At 37.5% G+C, this 22,559-nt stretch overlaps 1 protein-coding gene across 7 annotated transcripts in view; it reads left to right on the top strand.

Moving 5' to 3' along the window:
- The window catches only part of SEPTIN10 (septin 10), an 80,052-nt gene that overhangs the window by 10,899 nt on the left and 46,594 nt on the right, over nucleotides 1–22,559 (top strand). For 5 of the 7 annotated variants that reach the window (XR_006742121.1, XM_036447988.2, XM_036447990.2 and 2 more), the window contains exon 2: nucleotides 9,793–9,858. The exons of the other annotated variants lie outside the window; for them this stretch is intronic. Coding sequence is in view for 4 of the 5 variants with exons in the window: in XM_036447988.2 (XP_036303881.1) it covers nucleotides 9,793–9,858 (66 nt within the window). In the remaining variant the exon portion in view is untranslated. The remainder of the gene's footprint in view (nucleotides 1–9,792; nucleotides 9,859–22,559) is intronic. 7 annotated transcript variants of the gene reach the window in all.

Raw genomic sequence — 22,559 nt, 5'->3', positions numbered from 1 at the left:
TCTCTATCTGTAGCATCTCCTTGTTGTACTTTAAGACTTGACCTTGTCATTTCTCAATAACTGCAATCCCTCCTAATCTCATTTTCAGGCATTTCATTCTGACATTACTTCCTACATTGCCTGTTTGTTTACTCCCTCAGCTAACTCCAAGTCCCATAATTATTTGATCTAATCTGTTGAACCTTTCCCCTTTCCCTCATATCCTTCAAACCTTCTTTTCCCTTTTTGTAGCATGTATAATTATTTTCTTGACATCTCAGTTTCATCTTTTGCTCCTTCATTCTTCCCTGGCAAAACCCCACACACACTTAAACTGTCCCAGGACTCTGCTCTTGTATCCTCACTGCTGATTATGATGGGGGAAATAATGCTGGTGGTTTTACTCTAATATCAGGATCACTAAGTAAACGCAAGAGAGTTCCTAAAAATTGTACTGCATTTTCCTCATTCATTCACCCTCTAATTCTTCTTGATAAAGGATGAGCAGACATTTAAAGTGTTAAATAGCAACTATTTTCAATGCTGTGAGCCACAAAGTCTCTGTCACAATTATGCAATGCCATTGTTTTCTGAAAGCAACCACACATGGTAAGTAAAGGAATGGTCCTGGCACATTCTTCATTCCTCCCTAATGGACTTTTTTAAAATATATATATTTTTATTGATTTTATACAGAGAGGAAGGGAGAGAGATAGAGAGTTAGAAACATCGGTGAGAGTGTCATCGATCAGCTGCCTTTTGCATACCCCCTATTGGGGATATGCCTGCAACCAAGGTACATGCCCTTGACCAGAATCGAACGCGACCCTTCTGTCCCCAAGCCGATGCTCTATCCATTGAGCCAAACTGGTCTCGGCCGGCCTTTTTTTTGGTCTTTTGTTTTTTTGTTTTGTTTGTTTTTAACCTGTCTTCCAGGACTCCACACTTTTCTGGATTTCTTTCACCCTCCTCCTTAGCCATTTGGACTGGTTGCTCCTCAGATCTCCAACTTTTAATGTTGGAGAACCCCTACCCAGGGTTCAATTCTGTGATCCCTCTTCTTTTCTGAATACCTTCAATCCCTGGGTAATTTCATCGCACTCCACAGCTTTAAGTACTAGCTATATATTGATGACTTCAGAATTGTTTTCTTCAGTTCAGATATCTTTGTACTCTCAACTTGGTTATCCAACTACATACTCAGTACCTTCACTTTAGTATCTAATAGGCATCTAAAATTTAACATGTTCTAAAGAGAGTTCCTGATCTTCCCCTATCCTCTTCCTCCTACAGTCTTTCCAGTTTTAGTAAATGGAAGCTCCCTCCTCCTTATTGTTCAAACCAAAAACTTTAGAACCATTCTCTATATCTCCTCACATTCCACATTTAGCCCTCAGCAAGTTCTGTTGGTTCTGCCTTCAATAAGGTGACCAGATTTTAACATTGATAAAGCGGGACACCATTGACCGGGAAGGGGTGGGGGGGAGTTCTTGATTAAAAATTTGGTCTACATGGAGCAACAAAAATTTTCATAGAACACAAAAATAGTATTGTAATACATTTTTTAAAATTTCAACATAAGTACAATTTACAAATACAATAAATTTTTTAAAATTATGTATAGTATTATTTTATTCTTTGGCGTATTTCTCATTTGAGTGAATTCTAACTGATCAACAGTGCGAACTTCAATAAGCGGTTCTCAATAATCAGTTCTCAACAGTTATTATTATTAAAGTTTAACATTATAAAATTAACAAAAATAATATGAAACTCATATCCTGGCTAAATAGCTACATGGCGTCGAAAACCATATATTCCCTTCCCATTCTCCCGCTGTTCCCTAGCTTGTCGTGCATTCTTTCCAAAAATTGGGACTTATTTTAAAACACCTCAGGACAAATTGTTAAAAATCTGGACTGTCCGCCAAATGCAGGATGTCTGGTCACCTTAGCCTTCAAAGTAGATGAATTTGACCTCATCTTACCTCTTCCACCACTAACATCCTGCCATGATGTCATTCCTGGATTAGATTAATGCAGCAGTCTTGTTTCTGCCTTGCCATTTTTAAGTCTACTTTCAACCTAGTAGCTTTAAGCAAACCCTTTAGTACAAAGAGAAGTAATGTCCCTATTATACAAAACCCTTCAAAGCCAAGTCTTTACAACAAGCCACAAGAACACTGCATGATCTGGCATTGCATTTATTTTTGGCCACTCTGCCTCCCTGTCCCTTCTCCAGCTGCTTGGTCTTACTGCTATTCCTCAAACACTGCAGTATACACTTGCCTCAGGATCTCTGCCATTGTTAGTTCCCTCTGCCTGGAGTGCTCTTCCTCCAGACATCCTTTTCACCAGTCTCCTTTAAAACCTGTTAACCGAGCGGGACGTATAAATACGTCAAATGTAAACCATATCGGGTACTGGTAGGACATATGAATACGTCCTTGAAATTTATGTTGCTCCCTGAAATGGGCGGGACGTATATTTCTGAACAACAAAGATATTAGTCATCCATATATGTCTCAACATGAATTTAAGACATAGAGGGAATCAGTATAATTTCGCTATTGAGAGTGGTGGACCTGTTCTTGGTGAGCGTACTTACACTTACCTACCTATTTTCATATTATATATTATTTACTTATATTTTTTATATCTCCAACCTTTCTATAATAGAAAAACATAAAATTGATCCAATCATCAATAATTTGTCAGAAAAGTTTAAAAGTTTTTATGTATGTGAACAAGAAATATGCGTAGATGAATCTCTTTTATTATGGAAAGGGAATTTGTCTTGGAAACAATAGATATCTACAAAAAGATCTAGATTTGGAATGAAGTTGTTTATTTTCAGTGAAAGCCAATCTGGATACATACAAAATATAATTTTATACACAGGCAAGGACACAAATTATGGTTCGAACTACCCACAAGAATTGTTTTGGAGTTAACACATGACTTACTGAATAAAGGGTATAGGATTTACTTAGATAATTTCTATACGTCAATTCATTTGGCTGAACCTTGTGTCAAAACAATACAGACATTGTTGGAACAATGAGGATAAACAGAGTCGGAATCCCCAGTGAAATAAAAACAAAAAAATTACAGAAAAATGAACATATAGTATTAATCAAAGACAAACTTACGGTTTTAAAATGGAAGGATAAAAAAGATGTATTGATGCTCAGTTCTATTCATAATGACGAAAAGACAACGATGTAAAGAGAGGAAGAAGGCAAGAAAAACTGAATGTTGTCCTGGATTATAACAAGAATATGGGCGGTGGAGATTTGGGAGATGGAGTTATGGTGGCCTACACGGCTACCCGTAATAGGGTAAAAAAATTTTTTAAAAAAATTTTTCTACAATTAATTGATAATGTGCTGCTTCAATGCATATATTATATTCAAAAAAGATAAAGGTCATTTGGATCGATTACACTTTTTGATAGAGTGTGTAGAGAAATTGGTAGATAACAACATAGTGAAAACCCACCCAAAGACATCAACAAGCAGCTCTGCATCTAAACCGTCACGCTTAGTTGAAAGGCATTTTCCAGAACAAATGAAAAGTGATATAGGAAAAACTAAATCCAGGAAATGCCAAGTTTGCTACAAAAAAGGTGTTAGGAAAGAATCTACATACTGGTGTCCGGATTGTAAGGTAGCACTATGTATCAACAATTGTTTTAAAATACATCACACGGAAGTTGAGTTTTGAATTTTTACATCTATATTTCAACTTTTTAAACTCAATATTTCTATTTTATTTGTGTGCTTTTGTTTATTGTTCTGTAATTGTTAACTTTTTTATATTTTTTATTGTGTATAGAAGTGAAAAAAATATATTTTTTGTAATTTTTATAATTGTTTGTAAAATTTATAATTTTTTAATTCAATGTTTCCATTTTTTTGTTGGTATTCTTTTCTATTTGTTTGTAACTTTGTATTTTCCTTTGTGCTTTATATATAAATAAACAAAAATATGTATATTTCATTTGTTTTAATTAAGTATAAATAAAAAAATAATAATATAAAAGTACGTCCACTGGGCGTGACGTACTGACACGTCCTAGTGAAAGAGTATGCGCCCGTTGTATGTTGCGTAATTAAAAAGGAAACTCCCCGGTTAACAGGTTAACCCTCAGGTCTTTTTAGGTAGGCTTCCCCTCACTACCCTGTTCAAAATGGCATCCTCACCTCTAATTTTGGAAAAGTAAGCAGGTACAGCCTTTTTGAGGGGCAGTTTGGCAATATGTTTATACTTTTGACTAGTACTACAATCTAGGAATTTATTATGAGGAAATTAACAGTTGTTTCTACAGGACTACTCCTTTGGATCCAGCAGGAAGCAGATGTTGGAGTTAGGAGTGTTAGAGATTGATTAAGGGGGGAAATTGGGGAGAGTACTGTGCAGACCCTGAAGGCTCCGCAGCTGGAAGCTGTTGGCATTCTCCATAGCCAAAGGGCAAGTTCTTGCTGGAAGGGAGGGAGACGTGAGTGGAAGACAAACCTCTTTGGCTGCTACATGAGGGACATTTATTACAGTGTTAATTTAAAATGACATAATTAGAAATGGTATTTTCCCCCTATAATAAACATGAAATATTGCTTTTCTAATTAAGGGGGAAAGTAATTTCAAAGTAAGCTTGAATTTGTATCTTAAGCAGCCATGTTAATGCTGTAAGCTTTTGTTAAACTTAAAACTTCTCTTTTACTAGAACATAAACAATTATCAAGAATTTCCTTGTCTTAATATTTTGAAGCTGAATGTTAGACTGTTTAGGTTTTGTATTTATTTAGGTTTTGTATTTATTGAAGAGGATGGTAAAATTGAGGTAAAATTGATATATTGATGGGACTTGGACTACTCTAAGCTGCCCTAGACTGAGACTGTCCTGGGGGAGATCTAGGCAGGCTTTGCCATATATTGTGTTGCTTTGTCCTATATTACCAAGTCTTATTGATTTCATTTGAATTCTTTTTTCCCCCCTGGGTTGTAATTAGCATCTAATTCTAGAATGATCCTATGCAGAATTTGAATAAGTTAACATTACTACTTATTTTTAGGAAATGTTTAATTAGCACTATTAATTTTTTTTAAAAGTTTCCTTAACCTAAAGATGTAATAAAAAGATTTTAAAGAATGAGTCTGTGTAATCTTTTAAATTATTGTTTTAAGCCAAAGAACCCTGCCCTCAAAACTCATTAAATGGGCCCAGATTTTTATTTTTTTATTTTTGATCTTAAAAGACTCCAAGAAACACCAGGGGACAATTTGAAAAGTTTGGTTCTATTTCTTTAATTTTATAAAGATAGAACTTATAGGGAAATGAAGTTAAAATGAAGCTATTTTTAAAGTCAAGTCTGAATTCTGTTCCCCCCAGGCTCATTGTTATACCCAGAGGCTATACACAGTCTCTAAGGAATGTTTCCAAGTAGGGTAAGGAAAGTTATCCTTGGTCCTATTGTGATAGAATCATCATATGTTTTCCTATAATTGGCCTGTACTCCCACACTGAAATTCTGAAGAAGGTGAAGAACCTGATTTTCCTCTAGCTACCCTGGAATGTTCTGGCACTTTTTTCTACTTCTCGTTACATACTACAACTTTAGGAAAATGAATGAATGAATAAATAAATAAATATGTTAGACTTTGCTAGGAATTAAAGGTACTGTTTAATATTTTTTTTCTAGATAGTAAGTATAGAGATTTAAATATATGTATGTTTTTGTATGTATGATGTATATATGTATTTAAAATTCAAAAATGCAGAAAAGCAAACTTGTGTGACTGTAATCAAGTGTAGGAATAGTAATTTTTTCTTCTTTGTGTTTCAGAATGGGATTATGGTTGCCTGCTGTAAGTTTGTATTCTCTGAGATAAGTTCTTAAGATCTAGAGCCATGTCTTCCTCCTCCCAAGACCCCATTGCTCAGCATAGTGATTTGCATATAGTAATTAGGTAGTCAGTGATAGAGCAGACAGAATTCCACTTCTTGGTGTTTGTTACTTTTAATTCAGGGCTTACCACTAAAGGGTAAACTCTGGTCCGCTTATTATTTTACCTTTAAAAAACGGGACTGTTTTCATTCTAAAAGTTGTTTTGGAAATTTGACTAGTAAAGCAGTACCAGTGGAAAACTTTAAAAGCAGCTATTTATAATACTTTTTATGTGACTCATTATTATTTCCTGATCAAAACATTTATCCACAGAGATGTTAAGTAGGCTTTTTGGCAAGTATTCAGAAATACCAGAAATGAATAAACAAAAGCAGATATTTATTAACTCACAGAAATGTAACACAGTTTTAGTCAAAGTTTAATGACAGATGAGCACAAAATCAGTTTTCTAAGCAAATTTTACTGGTACTTACCAACCAAACTGCTTACTGAACCGTATTTCACAAAAACCAAGTCATATGCTACCCATTATATTAAAAAATGACTATATTCTTACTGTAATTTTTAAAGCTTAATTAAAGTTCTATAGTTGATATGTAGAAATAACACAGTCTTCAGTAAATTAGATGTGTGGCATCTCACTTCCATCACTGATGTGAGCAAATGGCACCTTAAATTAGGAAGTAACACTGATCATGGTGTTCTGCTCTCTCATTCAGTTTATCTCATGCAAGGCTCTGAACAGAGCTCCTAAAAAGACATTTTCTGTGGCACTGTTTTGCCTTTACCACAAGTCAGCCTGGACTGTATAAGGCCCATGAAATAAATTTGATCTGGCCTGCCACTGCATGAGGAGTGAGTTAATTAAATGTTTGACCAGATATAGCAAGCTAATTTTTATGTTATGGCCCGAGAATTATGTTATAAATATCTGAATAGTCCTAGGTAAAATAAAAGTTCCCCACCCTGGCTTTAGAAGGACTGGATGCTTCAAACTGATCTTTAGTGTCCCTAATCTGTTTCTCAACCTCATTCATAACTTCGCACCAGGAGACTGATGAACCCTTTCTTCTCTTACCAAACTCTATAATCACTATTTACTTTTTCCAGATACCAAATTCTGCTTCCTACAGGTGCTCAGCTTTTTTTTACTACTTTAAATGCCACCTCATCTGATGCTGTACCACCTTTCTGACTCAGTTCAATATCATTGTCTTCCTAGAATTTGCTCTGGCCTTTGGTGACCTCCTCTTTCTCCAAATCTCCATTAACTACCTTACTCTTCTAGTTATTCTCACCTTTCTGTCCTGGTGTAGAAGAGGGACTGGATCTGCTTATGTCCACACAGTGACTAGAGTGAGGAGCCTTATTAGAATGGCAGGGGGCTGGCTGGAGGGAGTAAGGTGAAGTGTTTGTATAGTTAAAAACAAAACCTTAGGCCAATCTGATGGGCTTTTACTTTTTAAATTATGAAACAGCTAGTAGGTATACTTTCATATAGTGGCATCTTTCAACTGATAAGAGTCATTTCATGTTGGAACAGTGTGTTCAGTTAGCTACTTAGGTTTTGGAAACACTCTCTATGTAGCGATTATTTAACAAATCTAGCCTTCAATAGCTTAGACTATCTACCCATATGTACCAAAGGAAAGTGGTTATTAGCATTCTGTAATATCCAGTCATGAATTATACCCGTGTGTCTGTGTGGGATTGCATTCACACCTGGGGGGGGGCGGTATGGGTGGAGGTGGAGGGATGGGATCAGGGGGTTGGTGAGGTGGGAAACTCCGCTCCCTTCCCTTGCTGTAGTTGGTATGGTTCCCCCTTTTATCACTGTAGTATAGTTCATTGTAATTGAAGACCAGGGTACTGCTTAAATAAAGGTAGAACATTTACATATACTCTAGTACACAGAACAGAATGCTACACTATAGAAACAACTAGAGGCCTGGTGCATGAAAATTCATGCACTGGAGGGGGTCGTCCCTCAGCCTGGCCTGCCCCCTGTCACAGTGTGGGAGACCTCAGGGGTGGGAGGTGACCCGGAGATTAGGGGAAGGCAATGCCCCCATCACACCTCTGCTGCCGCCACTGCTGGTAGTGCAAGCCTTGGTCGGCCCTGGTTACCTGAGCCTCGGGCAGCCCTGGGTGGCTGAGCAGCCGCCATCCAAGGCTTGCCTGTGCCTAGAGCCAGCTCTGGGCAGCTTGGGGGCTGAGGGGACTGAGGGACTCTGGAGGGCTCTGCTGCCCCAATGGGGCTGAGGGGCTTTGGCGCCACCATCTTCTGGCTGTGGGCGCCGCCATCTTTGAGGGCATGACAGACAATTAGCATATTCCTTCCTTATTGACTGGGCACTGCCATTTTTGAGGGTGGGACAGTCAGTTAGCATGTTTCCTCCTTATTGGCTGTGGGCACTGCCATCTTTTGCGACAGCATGAGGGTCAATATATAATAGAAAAATAGAGTCAAAACAGTATAGAACAATAGACTACTCCTGTGGGGGTAAGTACATTAGCATATTCCCTCTTTATTAGATAGGATGAGGTAGACCTGGGTACTGGTGAAATGGCCACTAGGATAGATTAAGCAAAACAAACAAACCAAAAAACAGTATAGAACAATAGGCTACTCCTGTAAACAAAGGAGACCTGCATATTCATTATGTTTCTACATGCATGGTCTGACTCTGGAAGGAGACATAAGCTGGTGGATTATTTTTTTTCTTTTTCTTTTTTTTAATATATTTTATTGATTTTTTACAGAGAGGAAGAGAGAGAGATAGAGAGCTAGAAACGTCGATGAGAGAGAAACATCGACCAGCTGCCTCTTGCACACCCTCTACCGGGGATGTGCCCGCAACCAAGGTACATGCCCTTGACCGGAATCGAACCCGGGACCCTTCAGTCCGCAGACCGACGCTCTACCACTGAGCCAAACTGGTTTCGGCAAGCTGGTGTATTCTGGGTAGCAGAATTGCTGAGGGATTAGGGACTTAGAGGTAGGAAGGGAGCTTATTGGCACTGTTTACATATTTTCTTACTATGTCCATATTGATATTACTTTTTAAAAATGCACGCATTTCCTCAGTATTGTGTGCTGCACTCAGAAGTAGAATAGTAATGCCTCTGAGGCAGCATTGCTTTGAAATTCAAAGAACTTCTCTCACACCTGTCTTTCCCATTCCAATTCCTGGCTGTTACAAGCACAGTGAATATGTATTTGGTTTACCATTTGGGATAGTAGAAGGAACAGCTTTGCAGTCAGATCAGATCTGGCTTACTGGCCTATATGATTACTTTCTGAATTGTAGTTTTTTCATGCAGGGAATGTTAAAACTCAGATCTGTTGTAAGGTTTAAGTAAGTGTGTTTAATAAGCTAGCATAGTGACGGGCATATAATACTAATTGGATAAATGATAATTATTTCAATTTTAATTGAATAACCAAGGGACATTTAAAAATACTTGCTTTTCCAACTATACTGAAATAGGAGCATTGACATACTTATTTCCCCTGGCATGCTACAGTGGAATATAACAAATTTTGAGTGCCTCTTGGCTCCTAGAGTAGTTTTTAAGTGAAATAGTTTATTTTTCTTTTTTAAATCCAATAGTCTTTCAAATAAAAGTGATGTTCTTTGTTTTCCTTTATGTAAATGGGCATTTGCTAATTTTTAAAGTAAATTTGTGTATGGTTAAGCGCGTTAATGTATATTATATTTTGACAATTATATATTTACTTATGCAGATATCTAACAAAAAGGTTTTAAACATGAATCAGTTGTATAGATGACAAGTTAAAATTTGGTAATAATGACTATTAAAATTTCTTTTTAATGTAAACACATTATTTAGATGTAGGTTTTTGGAGTAATATGTATATTTTCTTTTTCTTTTTTTTTCAGTTCTTTCAGACTCACATGGCAACAAAATCTTGTATGTCCTCCCAAGTATCTGTTGATGAACAGAAAGTGAGTATATCTTTTAAATAAATCCATAAAGTACTCCAGATATTTCTGTGATTTCAAGATAATTATTCAGAGACTTAAGAGACTTTTGTTTGTACTTATCTTGAATGTAAAATAACTTTTATGTTTATTCAAGTTAAAAATCAATGATGGAGTGAATAATTGCTATGTGTCCAGTGTTTCTATCCTACTTGACATTAAGCAAGTTAAAATTCTAACTGAAAACTGGATCTGCTTTTGCTGGGCATACTTGCAGAACTTGGTGGATGTGGAGAACTCCTTTAGTTCTTGAGAGTGTGGAAGTCACAAGACAGCAGTCAGATGCCTTCCTGAGTGTGAGGTCAGACCTTAATGTTTCCAGGGTCCCAAAGTCCTAAATGGGCCACATAGCAGGGATGGGTTTCAGTAATTCCTATTAAAATTTATATTTAAAAGGATGCATAAATTTAACTTGGTGAAAGAGAGAGGTTGTCAGTTTAAAAAAAAAAAAAAGAAAATTATAAATACAAGCATGGGTAATTCGATAAGATTAGATAATTGCCTTTAATTCTGTGTTCCAGTTAAGTCTTTTCTTATTTTTCCTTCTTTATCCACACATGCTAAAGTCCTCATGGGTTCGACAAGTCATAATCAGACCACCAAACTGCCATTCTTTTTAATTTTTTTTTATTGGTAATAATAGTATATTTCACCTTTATTTTATCTCCTTAAAGACTTTGAATTACTCTTGCCGAAACAGGTTTGGCTCAGTGGATAGAGTGACAGCCTCTGGACTGAAAGGTCCCGGGTTCGATTCCGGTCAAGGGCATGTACCTGGGTTGCGGGCACATCCCCAGTAGGGGGTGTGCAAGAGGCAGCTGATTGATGATTGTCTCTCATCGATGTTTCTCTATCTCTCTCACTCTTCCTTTCTGTAAAAAAATCAATAAAAAATATATATATTTTTAAAAAATCCAACTTCCTGGGCCCCACACCAAGAAATTCTCTTGTGGGGGTGGGCACCAATAAACAGTATTTAAAAAAAAAAAATGACTTTGAATTACTCTTAATGTGCCTTCTGACACACTGCTTTGCTGAAACTACTGTGATAGTAATCTTTAGTGACTAACCCATTGAGTGCTCATTGCTTACTCCTGATTTTCCCTCTTCAAATAATTTATGGTGACGAATACCATGTTTTTGAAAAGCTTCTTTTGTTTTCATGACATTAAAATTATATAGCTTTACAGATCTTTTCAGCTTTTTGTCTGGTACTTTGAATAATTGGAGCCATATTTGCCATTGATTTTGATGTCTGTACAGGTGTGTTATTCCAATGTATTAGTTCCTACCCCTCTCTGTTAGCCATATGACTATTGTAATAGCATGTCTGAAATATTCGGGATTATTTTGAGATACACATATTAGCATAATCCTAATTATTAATGTAATAAAAGGCCTCTTAGCTTTAAAAAAATTATATAGCTTTAGAGCCAGAAGGAATTCTACAGCTACTTAGTTCAACTTTTGTATGTGCTTATCAGATAACAAGTATTATTTTAATCTTGAATACTTTCATGACTGGAAAGCACAATGTTTCTTCACTCTCCCTTTTTTAAATTATAAAGATAATATGCTTACATGACTAAAAGGGATTAAAGGAGACAAAAGAAAATACAGTGTACTGGTTTTCTGTTACTCCATAACAAATTGCCACAAATTTACTTGGTTAAAACAGCACCTGTTTATTAGCTCTCTTCTGTAGGTCAGAAAGCCAGGCACAGCATAGCTGGGTTCTCTGTCCAGGGTCTCACACTGAGGATGTTGGCTGGCTGGGTTCTGATCTGGAGGCTCCCCTTCCAAACTCAGTTTGTTGGCACAATTCATTTTTTGGCCGGCCAGTTCTATTAGTTCCTCATCATTCTTAGATACTTGCTATGTGGCTCCTTTGTACCCATACAACAATGGAGAACTGGAATGCCTCAAACCCCTTTCTTCAGAACTTCTCAGCCCTTTTTATATCACACTTAATGATTATAGCTTTGAGTAGGTAGTATAAGTCCTTCAATTCTGTCTTTTACAGAACTGTTGTTATTATTTTAAATCCTATATTTACATATAAATTTTAGAATTAGCTTCTCAGTTACCATATTGACAACATATAGCTGCATCTTTTTCTTATATCAAATTTGATAATTTCCTTTTTTTAAATTGAAATGTTTTGTCCCACACTGTCCAGTATAGTAGCCACTAGCCACATGCAGCTATTTATATTCAAACTAGAGGCCAAATGCATGAAATTCATGCACGGGGATGGGGGTTCCTCAGCCCGGCCTGCACTCACTCCAATCCGGACCCCTTGGGGGATGTCCGACTGCCTTTCACAATCTGGGACCGCTGGCTCCTATCCACCTGCCTGCTTGCCTGCTTGATCTCCCCTAACCATCTCTGCCTGCCTGCCTGATTGCCCCTACAAGTCTGATTGTCCTTAACTGCTCCCCTGCTGACCTGATCACCCCTAGCCACTTTTGCCTTGCCCCGCACCCAGGACCCAGGATTCCCTCCTCTGGCTGGTCGCAGGCACATGGGACCCGGACTTCCCTCCCACTGGCCCACCACAGGCACATGGGACCTGGGCCAGCTTCTCCCAGGATGGGCACAACTGCAGGGGTCTGTGGGTGGTCGGGTTCACAAGGGCTACAGCCACATGCTCCTGGGACCATGGGGTGGGCAGCTTGTCTCTCTCCTGGGCCACAGCCTCAATGGCTGGTGCCAGGGACCGCGAGGCAGGTGATTTATTCCTCTCCCAGGCTGCAGGTGCAGCCACTGGTGCCTGGGACCATGGGGTGGGCGGCTTGTCCCTCTTCCAAGGTCGCAGCCTGGATGGTCCCATTCCTTTCTCACGAGCTCATTTATGCCTGGTTGGTCCCCATTCCTCTCTCACGAGCTCATTTGTGCCTGGCTGGTCCCCTTTCCTCTCTCCCTAGTGTTGAGCCTTTATGGCATGAAGGTGTGATAATCATTTGTGTATTAGCTCTTTATTATATAGGATTAGTTAAATAAAATTTTGAAATTACTTTCTCAGTTGTATTAATTACTTTTTTTTTATTGTTTAAAGTATTACATATGTCTTTTCCCCCGATTGACATCCCACCATCCACTCCCTTCCCCTAGGACAAGTCCCTACCACCCCAGTGTCCCTGTCCATTGATTATGCTAATATGCATACATACAAGTCTTTTGATTGATCTTTAACCACCCTTCCTTTCTTACCCCCCACCTTCTCTCTGAGGTTGGACTCCTGCTCAGTGTTTCTTAGTTCTGGATCTACTTTTGTTCATTAATTTATGTTGTTCATTATATCACACATATGAGAGATCATGTGATATTTATCTTTCTCCGACTTGCTGGCTTATTTTGCTTAGCATAATGCTTTCCAGGTTCAATCATGCTGTTGCAAATGGTAAAAGTTTCTTTTTTATAGCAGCGTAGTATTCCATTGTGTAGATGTACTACAGTTTTCTAATCCACTCATCTGCTGATGGCCATTTAGGCTGTTTACAAATCTTAGTTATTATAAATTGTGCTGCTACAAACATAGGGGTGCATATGTCCTTTGTGATAGGTGTTTCTGGTTTCTTGGGATATGCTAGTATTCTCAGCACTGGGATTACTGGGTCGATTGGCAGTTCCATTTTTAATTTTTTGAGCAATCTCCACACTTTTCCCCACAGTGGCTGCACCAGTCTGCATCTCCACCAGCAGTGTTCAAGGTTCCTTTTTCTCCACATCCTTGCCAGCACTTTTTGTTTTTTGAGTTGTTGATGATAGCCATTCTGAGTGGTGAGATGGTACCTCGTTGTTTTGATTTGCATCTCTCAGATGATTAGTGATTTTGAGTATGTTTTCATATATCTCGGCCTTCTGTATTTCTTTCGAAAGTGTCTAGTAGGTCCTTTGCTCATTTTTTTATTGGATTGTTTATCTTCCTTTTGTTAAGTTGGTATGAGTTCTCTGTAAATTTTGGAGATTAAACCCTTATCAGAGATAATATTGGCAAATATGTTCTCACATACAGTGGGCTTTCTTGTTGTTTTATTAATGGTTTCTTTTGCAGTGCAGAAGCTTTTTATTTTGATGTAGTCCGATTTATTTTCTTCTTAGTTTCCATTACCCTAGGAGCTGTATCCATAAAGATATAGCTATTATATATGTCTGATATTTTGCTGCCTATGGAGTCTTCTAAGATTTTTATGGTTTCCTCTCTTACAGTTAATAATGTGGATTTTTTTCAATAGATGGAGTTACACATATATTGACATATATGTAATTTACCGTATTTTTCGGACCATAAGACGCTCCGGACCATAAGACGCACCAGTTTTTAGAGAAGGGAAATGAAGAAAAAAAGATTCTGAAACAAATAGTGTCCTAAAATATTTTATGTGCATTAAAACCCAACATCACAGTCATAAACACATGTAATCAACCCTGTAAAGTAAACAGCAGCATTTAGAACCATTTTAGAGCTGGGCAAGCACACAGAGACCACACAGAGCCGGGCAAGTAAAAAAACTTTTTTTTTTAAAGTATATGTGTAGGCTATATTTGGACCATAAGACGCAGGGACTTTTTCCCCCCACTTTTGGGGGGAAAAAAGTGCGTCTTATGGTCCGAAAAATACGGTAATACGTATGCTATTTTGTTGTATTGACAGCAAGCTTCAAAACTTCATATGTCAAGTTTCTGAAGGGGTTAACATCTTATCTAATAAAAGAGTGATATGCAAATTGACCATTACCTCCCCTACACCCATAAGCCACGCCCACCGGCCAATCAGAGCAAGTATGCAAATTAACCCCAACCAAGATGGCTGCAGCCACAGAGACCAGGAGGGAGGCTTGGGTTTCCGGGGCAATAGAAGAAGCCAAGCTTGATCCTTGTGATCCTCTAGTCTGCTGTTGGATATCCTTATAACATTTTTTATTTCATTCAGTGTATGCTTAATTTCTAGTTGGTCCTTTTTCATATCCTCAAAGATCTCGCTAAATTTATTGGCCTTTCCTAGAAAATTATTGAAAAACTTTATAACTGTGGTTTTGAAATCTATATCCAGTTGTTTGCTTTCCTCCATTTCTTCCATTTGTGATCTGTTTCTTTGTCTCCGCATTTTGGCTGTTTCACTGTGTTGATAGAGTGGCTTTGTGTGCTACATGTCCTATAGGGCCCAGTGGCTCAGCCTCCCCACTAACCTGAAGTGGACACTCTTCATGCACCCCTTTGAGGGCTGTGTACACAGTTTTGTTGTAGTTAAGCCTTGATTGTTGTTTGTATCACTGGGAGGAATTAACCTCCAGGCCAATTGGCTGTGAAGATCAGCTGTATCTATGCTGGGAGAACTTTTGTGTTGGAGTCACCCTTATTACACAAGACTTGCAAAAGCCTTTGTACTCAGCTTGGATGGGGAGGATCCTTGGGGTGGCATTTCAGGGCGGAGAAGACAGCATTGGTTTCCCCGTCAGCCCTGCCCTAAAAGGCCTCTGGGTCTTAGAGTCCCATGGAAATTGCTGCAAGCACCTCTGAGAGAAAGCTGCCCTCGAGTTTCTATTGCTGCCAAACAGTACATTTTCTCAACGAATGATTCTGGGACCCCAGAGTCTCACCTGGAACTAGAGTTCAGCTCACTTGGGAGCTTTTGTCACCTTCCCGCTTGAGAAAGCCAGCCGCATACTCAGTTGCCCGCCCTCTCTGCACGTCTCCTTACCTCTGCCTTCTGCAGCTCCTCTGAGTGTCAGTGTGCTTTTCTCTTTCTTTCTAGTTGTAGAATTTCCACTCAGCCAGCTTTCCTGTGGTTCTGGATGATGTTCATTTTGTCTTTTAGTTGTAGTTTTGAAATTGTTGTCCGAGTTACCAGTTTAGGTGTTTACCTATGCCACCATCTTGGTTTCCCCCGAGCAGCACTTCAAAACATACAAAGAAGTGAAAATTGGGTCTCTGAATGGTTTGCCTCTAAACAAGCAAAGTTCTATTGGGACGGTATTCACAAATTACCTGAAAGATGGAAATGTGTAGCTACTGATGGACATTACTTTGAATAAAGCACTTTTTTTTTTCCACAGTGGTATCCACAGTCATCTTTTTTTTTTTTAATATATTTTATTAATTTTTTTCCCCCCACCCTCCTTCCCCTACATACCCTCCCTCCCCAGAGTTTTATGTCCATTGATTGTACTTATATGCATGTATGCAAGTCCTTCGGTTGATCTATTATCTCCCCCAGATCTTCCTCCCCTCCCCACTGTAATTTGACAGTCTGCCTGTTGCTTTACTTTCTCTATATCTGTCCCTTGGTTCATCAGTTTATAATGTTCTTTATCATCCACAAATGAGTGACGTCATGTGGTATTTCTCTTTCATTGATTGGCTTATTTCACTCAGCATAATGTTCTCCAATTCCATCCAAGTTGATGCAAATGATGAGAATTTCTTCTTTTTTATGGCAGCATAGTATTCCATTGTGTAGATGTACCATAGTTTTTGGATCCAATCATCTGCTGACAGGCACCTAGGCTGTTTCCAAATTCTGGCTATTGTAGATTGTGCTGCTATGAACATAGAGGTGCATATATCCTTTCTGAATGGTGTTTCTAGTTTCTTGGGATATATTCCTAGAAGTGGGATTACTGGGTCAAATGGGAGTTCCATTTTCAGTTTTTTGAGGAAACTCCACATTGTTCTCCACAGTGGTTGCACCAGTCTGCATTCCCACCAGCAGTGCACGTGGGTTCCTTTTTCTCCGCAACCTCGCCAACACTTGTCGTTTGTTGATTTGTTGATGTTGGCCATTCTGACAGGTGTGCGATGGTACCGCATTGTTGTTTTGATTTGCACCTCTCGGACAATTAGTGACTTTGAGCATGTTTTCATGTGCCTTTTGGCCTTCCTTCTGTCTTCTTTTGAAAATATTCTATTTAGGTCCATTGCCCATTTTTTAATTGGATCATTCATCTTCCTTTTATTTATTTGAATAAGCTGTATGTAAATGTTGGAGATTAAACCTTTATCAGTGGTATTATTTGCAAATATGTTCTCCCACACCATGGGCTTTCTTGTTGTTTTGTTGATGGTTTCTTTTGCTGTAAAAAAGCTTTTTATTTTGATGTAGTCCCATTTGTTTATTTTCTCTTTAGCCTCTATTGCCCTAGGGGCAGTATCAGTGAAGAAGTTCTTTTGGCATACGTCTGAGTTTTTGCTGCCTGTGGTGCTTCTTGTATTTTTATGGTTTCCCGTCTGATGTTTAAGTCCTGTATCCATTTTGAGTTTATTTTTGTGAATGGTGTAAGTTGGTGATCTAGTTTCATTCTTTTGCATGTTTCTGTCCAATTTTCCCAACACCATTTATTGACGAAACTGTCTTGACTCCATTGTATATACGTGCCTCCTTTGTCAAATATTAATTGAGCATATTGATTTGGGTTGATATCTGGGTTCTTGATTCTGTTCCATTGATCTATTGATATATGTCTGTTCTTGTGCCAATACCAGGCTGTTTTGAGAACAGTGGCTTTGTAATATAGTTTGAAGTCTGGTATTGAGATCCCTCCTACTTTACTCTTCTTTCTCAGGATTGCTGTGGCTATTCCAGGTCTTTTATTGTTCCAAATGAACTTTTGGAGAGTTCTTTCTAGGTCAGTGAAATATGTCGTTGGTATTTTAATGGGGAGTGCATTGAACCTATAGATTGCTTTAGGAAGTATGGACATTTTGATGATGTTGATTCTACCAATTCATGAACATGGTATGTTCTTCCATCTCCTTACATCTTCCTCTATCTCTTTTTTCAGTGTCGTGTAGTTTTCCACAAATAGGTCCTTTTACTTCCTTAGTTAAATTTATTCCTAGGTATCTTAATTTTTTTGGTGCGATGGTAAACGGAATTGCTCTTTTAGCCTCTGTTTCTGTAGTTTCACTGTTGGTGTATAGAAATGCCATGGATTTCTTGGCATTAATTTTGTATCCTGCTTACATTGCCAAATTCATTTATTAAGTCAATTAGTTTTTTAATGGAGTCTTTTTGTTTTGTTTTTTATGTACAATATCATGTCATCTGCAAATAAGGATAACTTTACTTCTTCTTTTCCAATTTGGATGCCTTTTATTTCCTCCTCTTGTCTAATTGCAATGGCTAGTACTTCCAGTACTATGTCAAACAGGAGTGGCGGGAGTGGGCATCCCTATCTTATTCCTGTTCCTAAGGGAATGGTTTTAGTTTTTGCCCATTGAGTATAATGTTGGCTGTGGGTTTATCGTATATAGCTTTTATTATGTTGAGGTATGATCCTTGTACTCCCACCTTCTTAAGAGTTTTTATCAGGAAAGGGTGTTGCATTTTATCAAATGCTTTTTTTGCATCAATTGATATGACTATATGATTTTTATCTTTCAATTTGTTTATGTGATGTATCACGTTTATTGATTTGCAGATATTGTACCATCCTTGCATTCCTGGAATAAATCCTACTTGGTCATGGTGTATGATCTTTGTGATGTTCTTCTGGAGTCGATTTGCTAGAATTTTATTGAGGATTTTGGCATCTATGTTCATGAGGGATATTGGCCTGTAATTCTCTTTCATTGAGTTGTCTTTATCTGGTTTTGATATTAGGGTGATGCTGGCTTCATAGAAGGAGTTTGGAAGTGTTCCTTCCTCTTGGATTTTTTGGAATAGTCTGAGGAGGATAGGTTTTAGTTCTTCCTTGAATGTTTGGTAAAACTCTCCTGTGAAGCCATCTGGCCCTGGGCTTTTGTTTGCTGGAAGCTTTTTGATGACTGCTTCAATTTCTTCCCAAGTCACTGGTCTATTGAGATTTTTAGATTCTCCCTGATTGAGTTTTGGCAGTTTGTATTTTTCTAGGAATATGTCCATTTCCTCCAGGTTGTTCAGTTTGTTGGAATAGAGTTGTTCGTAGTATTTTGTAGCAATCCGTTGTATTTCGGTGGGGTCTGTTGTTATTTCACCTCTTTCATTTCTGATTTTCCTTATTTGGGTCCTCTCTCTTTGTTTCTTGGTTAGCCTGGCTAGATGTTCATCTATCTTGTTTATTCTTTCAAAGAACCAGCTCTTGGTTTTGTTGATATTATGTATTGTTTCTTTGGTCTCTATGTCGTTTATCTGTGCTCTGATTTTTGTTATTTCCTTCCTTCTGCTTACACTGGGCTTGTTGCTCTTTTTCTAACTCTTTGAGTTGTAGAGTTACATCATCTGTTACTATTTTTTCTACTTTTTTTGCAATAAGCTTGTAAGGATATGAACTTCCCTTTCAAAACTGCTTTTGCTGTGTCCCATAGATTTTGGATTGTTGTGTTTTCATTGTCATTTGTTGCCAGGATGTTTTTAATTTCTTCCTTGATTTCTCTGGTAACCCAGTCCTTGTTTAATAGCATGTTGTTTAGTCTCCATGTGTTTGATTTCTTTGGATTATTTTTATTGTAGTTAATTTCCAGTTTTATGCCATTATGATCTGAGAAGATGCTTGACATGATTTCTATCTTCTTGAATTTGAAGAGACTTTGCCTATGTCCCAAAATGTGGTCTATCTTTGAGAATGTCCCATGTGCACTTGAGAAGAATGTATATTCTGTGGCTTTGGGGTGGAATGTTCTGAAGTTGTCAATTAATTCCACCTGGTCTAGTGAGTCGTTTAGGATTGATATTTCTTTGCTGATTTTTTGTTTAGATGATTTGTCAAAGGGTGACAGTGGGGTATTAAAATCTCCAACTATGATTGTATTGCTATTAATCTCTCCCTTAATGTCCTCCAGCAGTTTTTTTTATGTATTTGGGTGCTCCTGTATTGGGTTCATATATATTTACCAGGGTTATTTCTTCTTGTTGGATTGTTCCCTTTAGTATTATGAAGTGGCCTTCATTATCTCTTGTTATGTCCTTCACTCTGAGATCTAATTTGTCAGATATAAGTATTGCTACCCCAGCTTTTTTTTCATTTCCATTTGCCTGGAAAACTTTTTTCCATCCCTTCACCCTCAGTCTGTGTGCATCTTTTTTTCTGAGGTGGGTTTCTTGTAGACAACAGATGTATGGGTCTTGTTTTCTTATCCAATCTGACACCCTATGTCTTTTGATTGGAGCATTTAATCCATTTACATTTAAGGTTATTATTGTTAGGTACTCATTTGACGCCATTTTAATTCTATACCTGTGTTCCTCCTTCACTTCCTATTTGTTTATTTTTACAGTAGACCCTTTAGCATTTCTTGCATTGCTGGTTTGGTGGACATAAATTCCTTCAGTCTTTTTTTGTCTGTGAAGCTCCTGATTTCCCCTTCAATTTTGATTGATAGCCTTGCTGGCTACAGTATTCTTGGATTCAGACCCTTCCTTTGCATGACTTTGTATATTTCATCCCATTCCCTTCTGGCCTGATACGTTTCTGTTGAGAAATCAGTTGTTAGTCTGATGGGGGTTCCTTTGTATGTAACTTTCTGTCTCTCTCTGGCTGCTTTTAAGATTCTTACTTTGTCGTTGTTGTTTGCCACTTTAATTATAATGTGCCTTGGCGTCTGTCTTCTGGGATTAATTTTGCTTGGGATTCTGCGAGCATCTTGGATTTGTGTGGGTTTTTTCTTCTCTATCTCAGGAAAGTTTTCTGTCATTATTTCTTGAAATACTTTTTCCATGTCTACCTCAGTTTCCTTTCCTTCGGGAACCCCTTTTATTCGAATATTATTTTGTTTTGTATTGTCCCAAAGCTCCCGTAGGCTCTCCTCCTTCTTTTTAATCTTTTTTTCTAGAAGCTGTTCTAATTGGGTATTTTTTTCCATCTTGTCTTCTAGCTCACTGATGCGGTTCTCTGCTTTATCTAGTCTACTCTTGATTCTTTCTATTGCGTTCTTCATGGTAGCGATGTCATTTTTCATTTCTTCTTGGTTTTTCTTCAATTCCTTATGGCTCTTCTTCAATTCCTCATGGTTCTTCATTTCTTTTCGGTTATTGTCAAATTTCTCTTCCATTCTTTTTAGCAATCCTATGATCATTATTTTGAACTCTTGCTCTGGTAGACTGCTTGCCTTTGTTTCATTTCCTTCCTTTTCTCGTGATGCCTGCTTTTCTTTCATGTGTGGGGTATTTTTTTGTCTTTCCATGGTATCTCTTTTCAGGATGTCTTGTTATGGGGTGTTCCTTCTCTTGTGTTGATTTAAAGGTACAAAATACAACACTACCAGGTACAACACAAGAGGCACTTAACAGGAATGTATTTACAATATTAATAACCACTATTAAAGGTGACCACTAGAGAAAGGCAAATTAGGGGATAGGAGAGAAGGAAGAAAGGTGAAAATAAAATATAGAACAATTAAAAAAAAATAATTAAATAAAAAAAGAGGGATAAAGAGATAGAAAAAGAAGGAAAAAAGTAATGACAAAATGAAGTTGGAAAACAGGGAAAAAAAGAAAAGAAGAGAGAGAGAGAGAGGGGGGGGGGAGAGAGAGAGGAAGAAGAAGAAGAAGAAGGAGAAGGAGAAGAAGAAGCAGCAGCAGCAGCAAACTAAAAGAGAAATGGGAAACAAACTATATATAATATATGTGGAGAAAATTGCCATAGAACAACCACTGAACCCAGCCAATGCCAGTAACAATACTTGGAGATTAATACAAACTACAATATCTGCTATTATTATGTAAGGCTATGATATACAGAAGTAAAAGAAACAAACAAAAACAGGATTTTTTAAAAAAATACAAAGCAACAATAACAACACAGGAATAAGCATAACAATTTCACTAAAAAGCATAAGAATTCAAAATAATCAACCTTCACACAATGAGAAAAGGATAGAGAGGAGAACAGTTTTTTTTTGTTTGTTTTTTGTTTTGTTTTGCTTTGTTTTAACTAGTTAATATAGTGCAGAGAGTGGTATTTATACACTTGGATCAGGGGTTGGAACTTAAGTCTATAAGTATAGTGAGAGCTTTTACAGGGGGTATACAGAAAGAATAGCGGATAAACTAAAGCCGGAAAGGGATAGGATAAACCCGAGACTAAAAGGGTAAAGTTTAGTAAGAGAGTGATGTTGTAAAGATTGAGTTGAGATAGGGTTGAATGATGCTATAGTAGAGATTAAAGTAGAATGAAGGTTACTCCCAATGTAAAATAAAGTAAAACATACAATGGTACTATAGAGGAAAAAAAAAAAGAAAGAAAAAAAAAGAAACAAAAATTGCAAAATAGCAATAGTAATAGTGCTGATAGAGATTGAAAAATATAATAATTGAAAAGGTAAAATCAAGTAAGGAAAAAAAGAAAAAAATTTGTTTCTTAAGTAAAAGATGTAAAAAATGAAAATTAAATAAAAGATGTAAAAAATGAAAATAAAATAAAGAATAGTAAAATTAGCATAAAAATGTCCAGTAGTGGTCATTCACTTCCTCTGTTATTGTATTTGGCACGCCTGATTCTCGGACCAGAGAATCTTGCAGTTCCCAGTATTCCACTGCACCTCAGTTTTGTAAGGTAGTCCTAAATTTTAAGTAGGCTATATCTTAGTTATTTGTGTCCATTTATTTTTGATTAATTAAAAGAAAAAGAAAAAGAAAGTAAAAAAAAAAAAAAAAAAAAAGGGCAGTTTGTAGTTCAGCCCTTAGGTGTCAGTGTTACCGGTTTGACCTCCCAGTCTTTTTGGTTGCTCTGGCCTTCTTTCTCTAT

This window comes from Pipistrellus kuhlii, unplaced genomic scaffold (assembly GCF_014108245.1).
Source record: "Pipistrellus kuhlii isolate mPipKuh1 unplaced genomic scaffold, mPipKuh1.p scaffold_m20_p_2, whole genome shotgun sequence".
Lineage (NCBI taxonomy): Eukaryota > Metazoa > Chordata > Mammalia > Chiroptera > Vespertilionidae > Pipistrellus > Pipistrellus kuhlii.
This window is presented reverse-complemented; position numbering and strand designations above follow the sequence as displayed.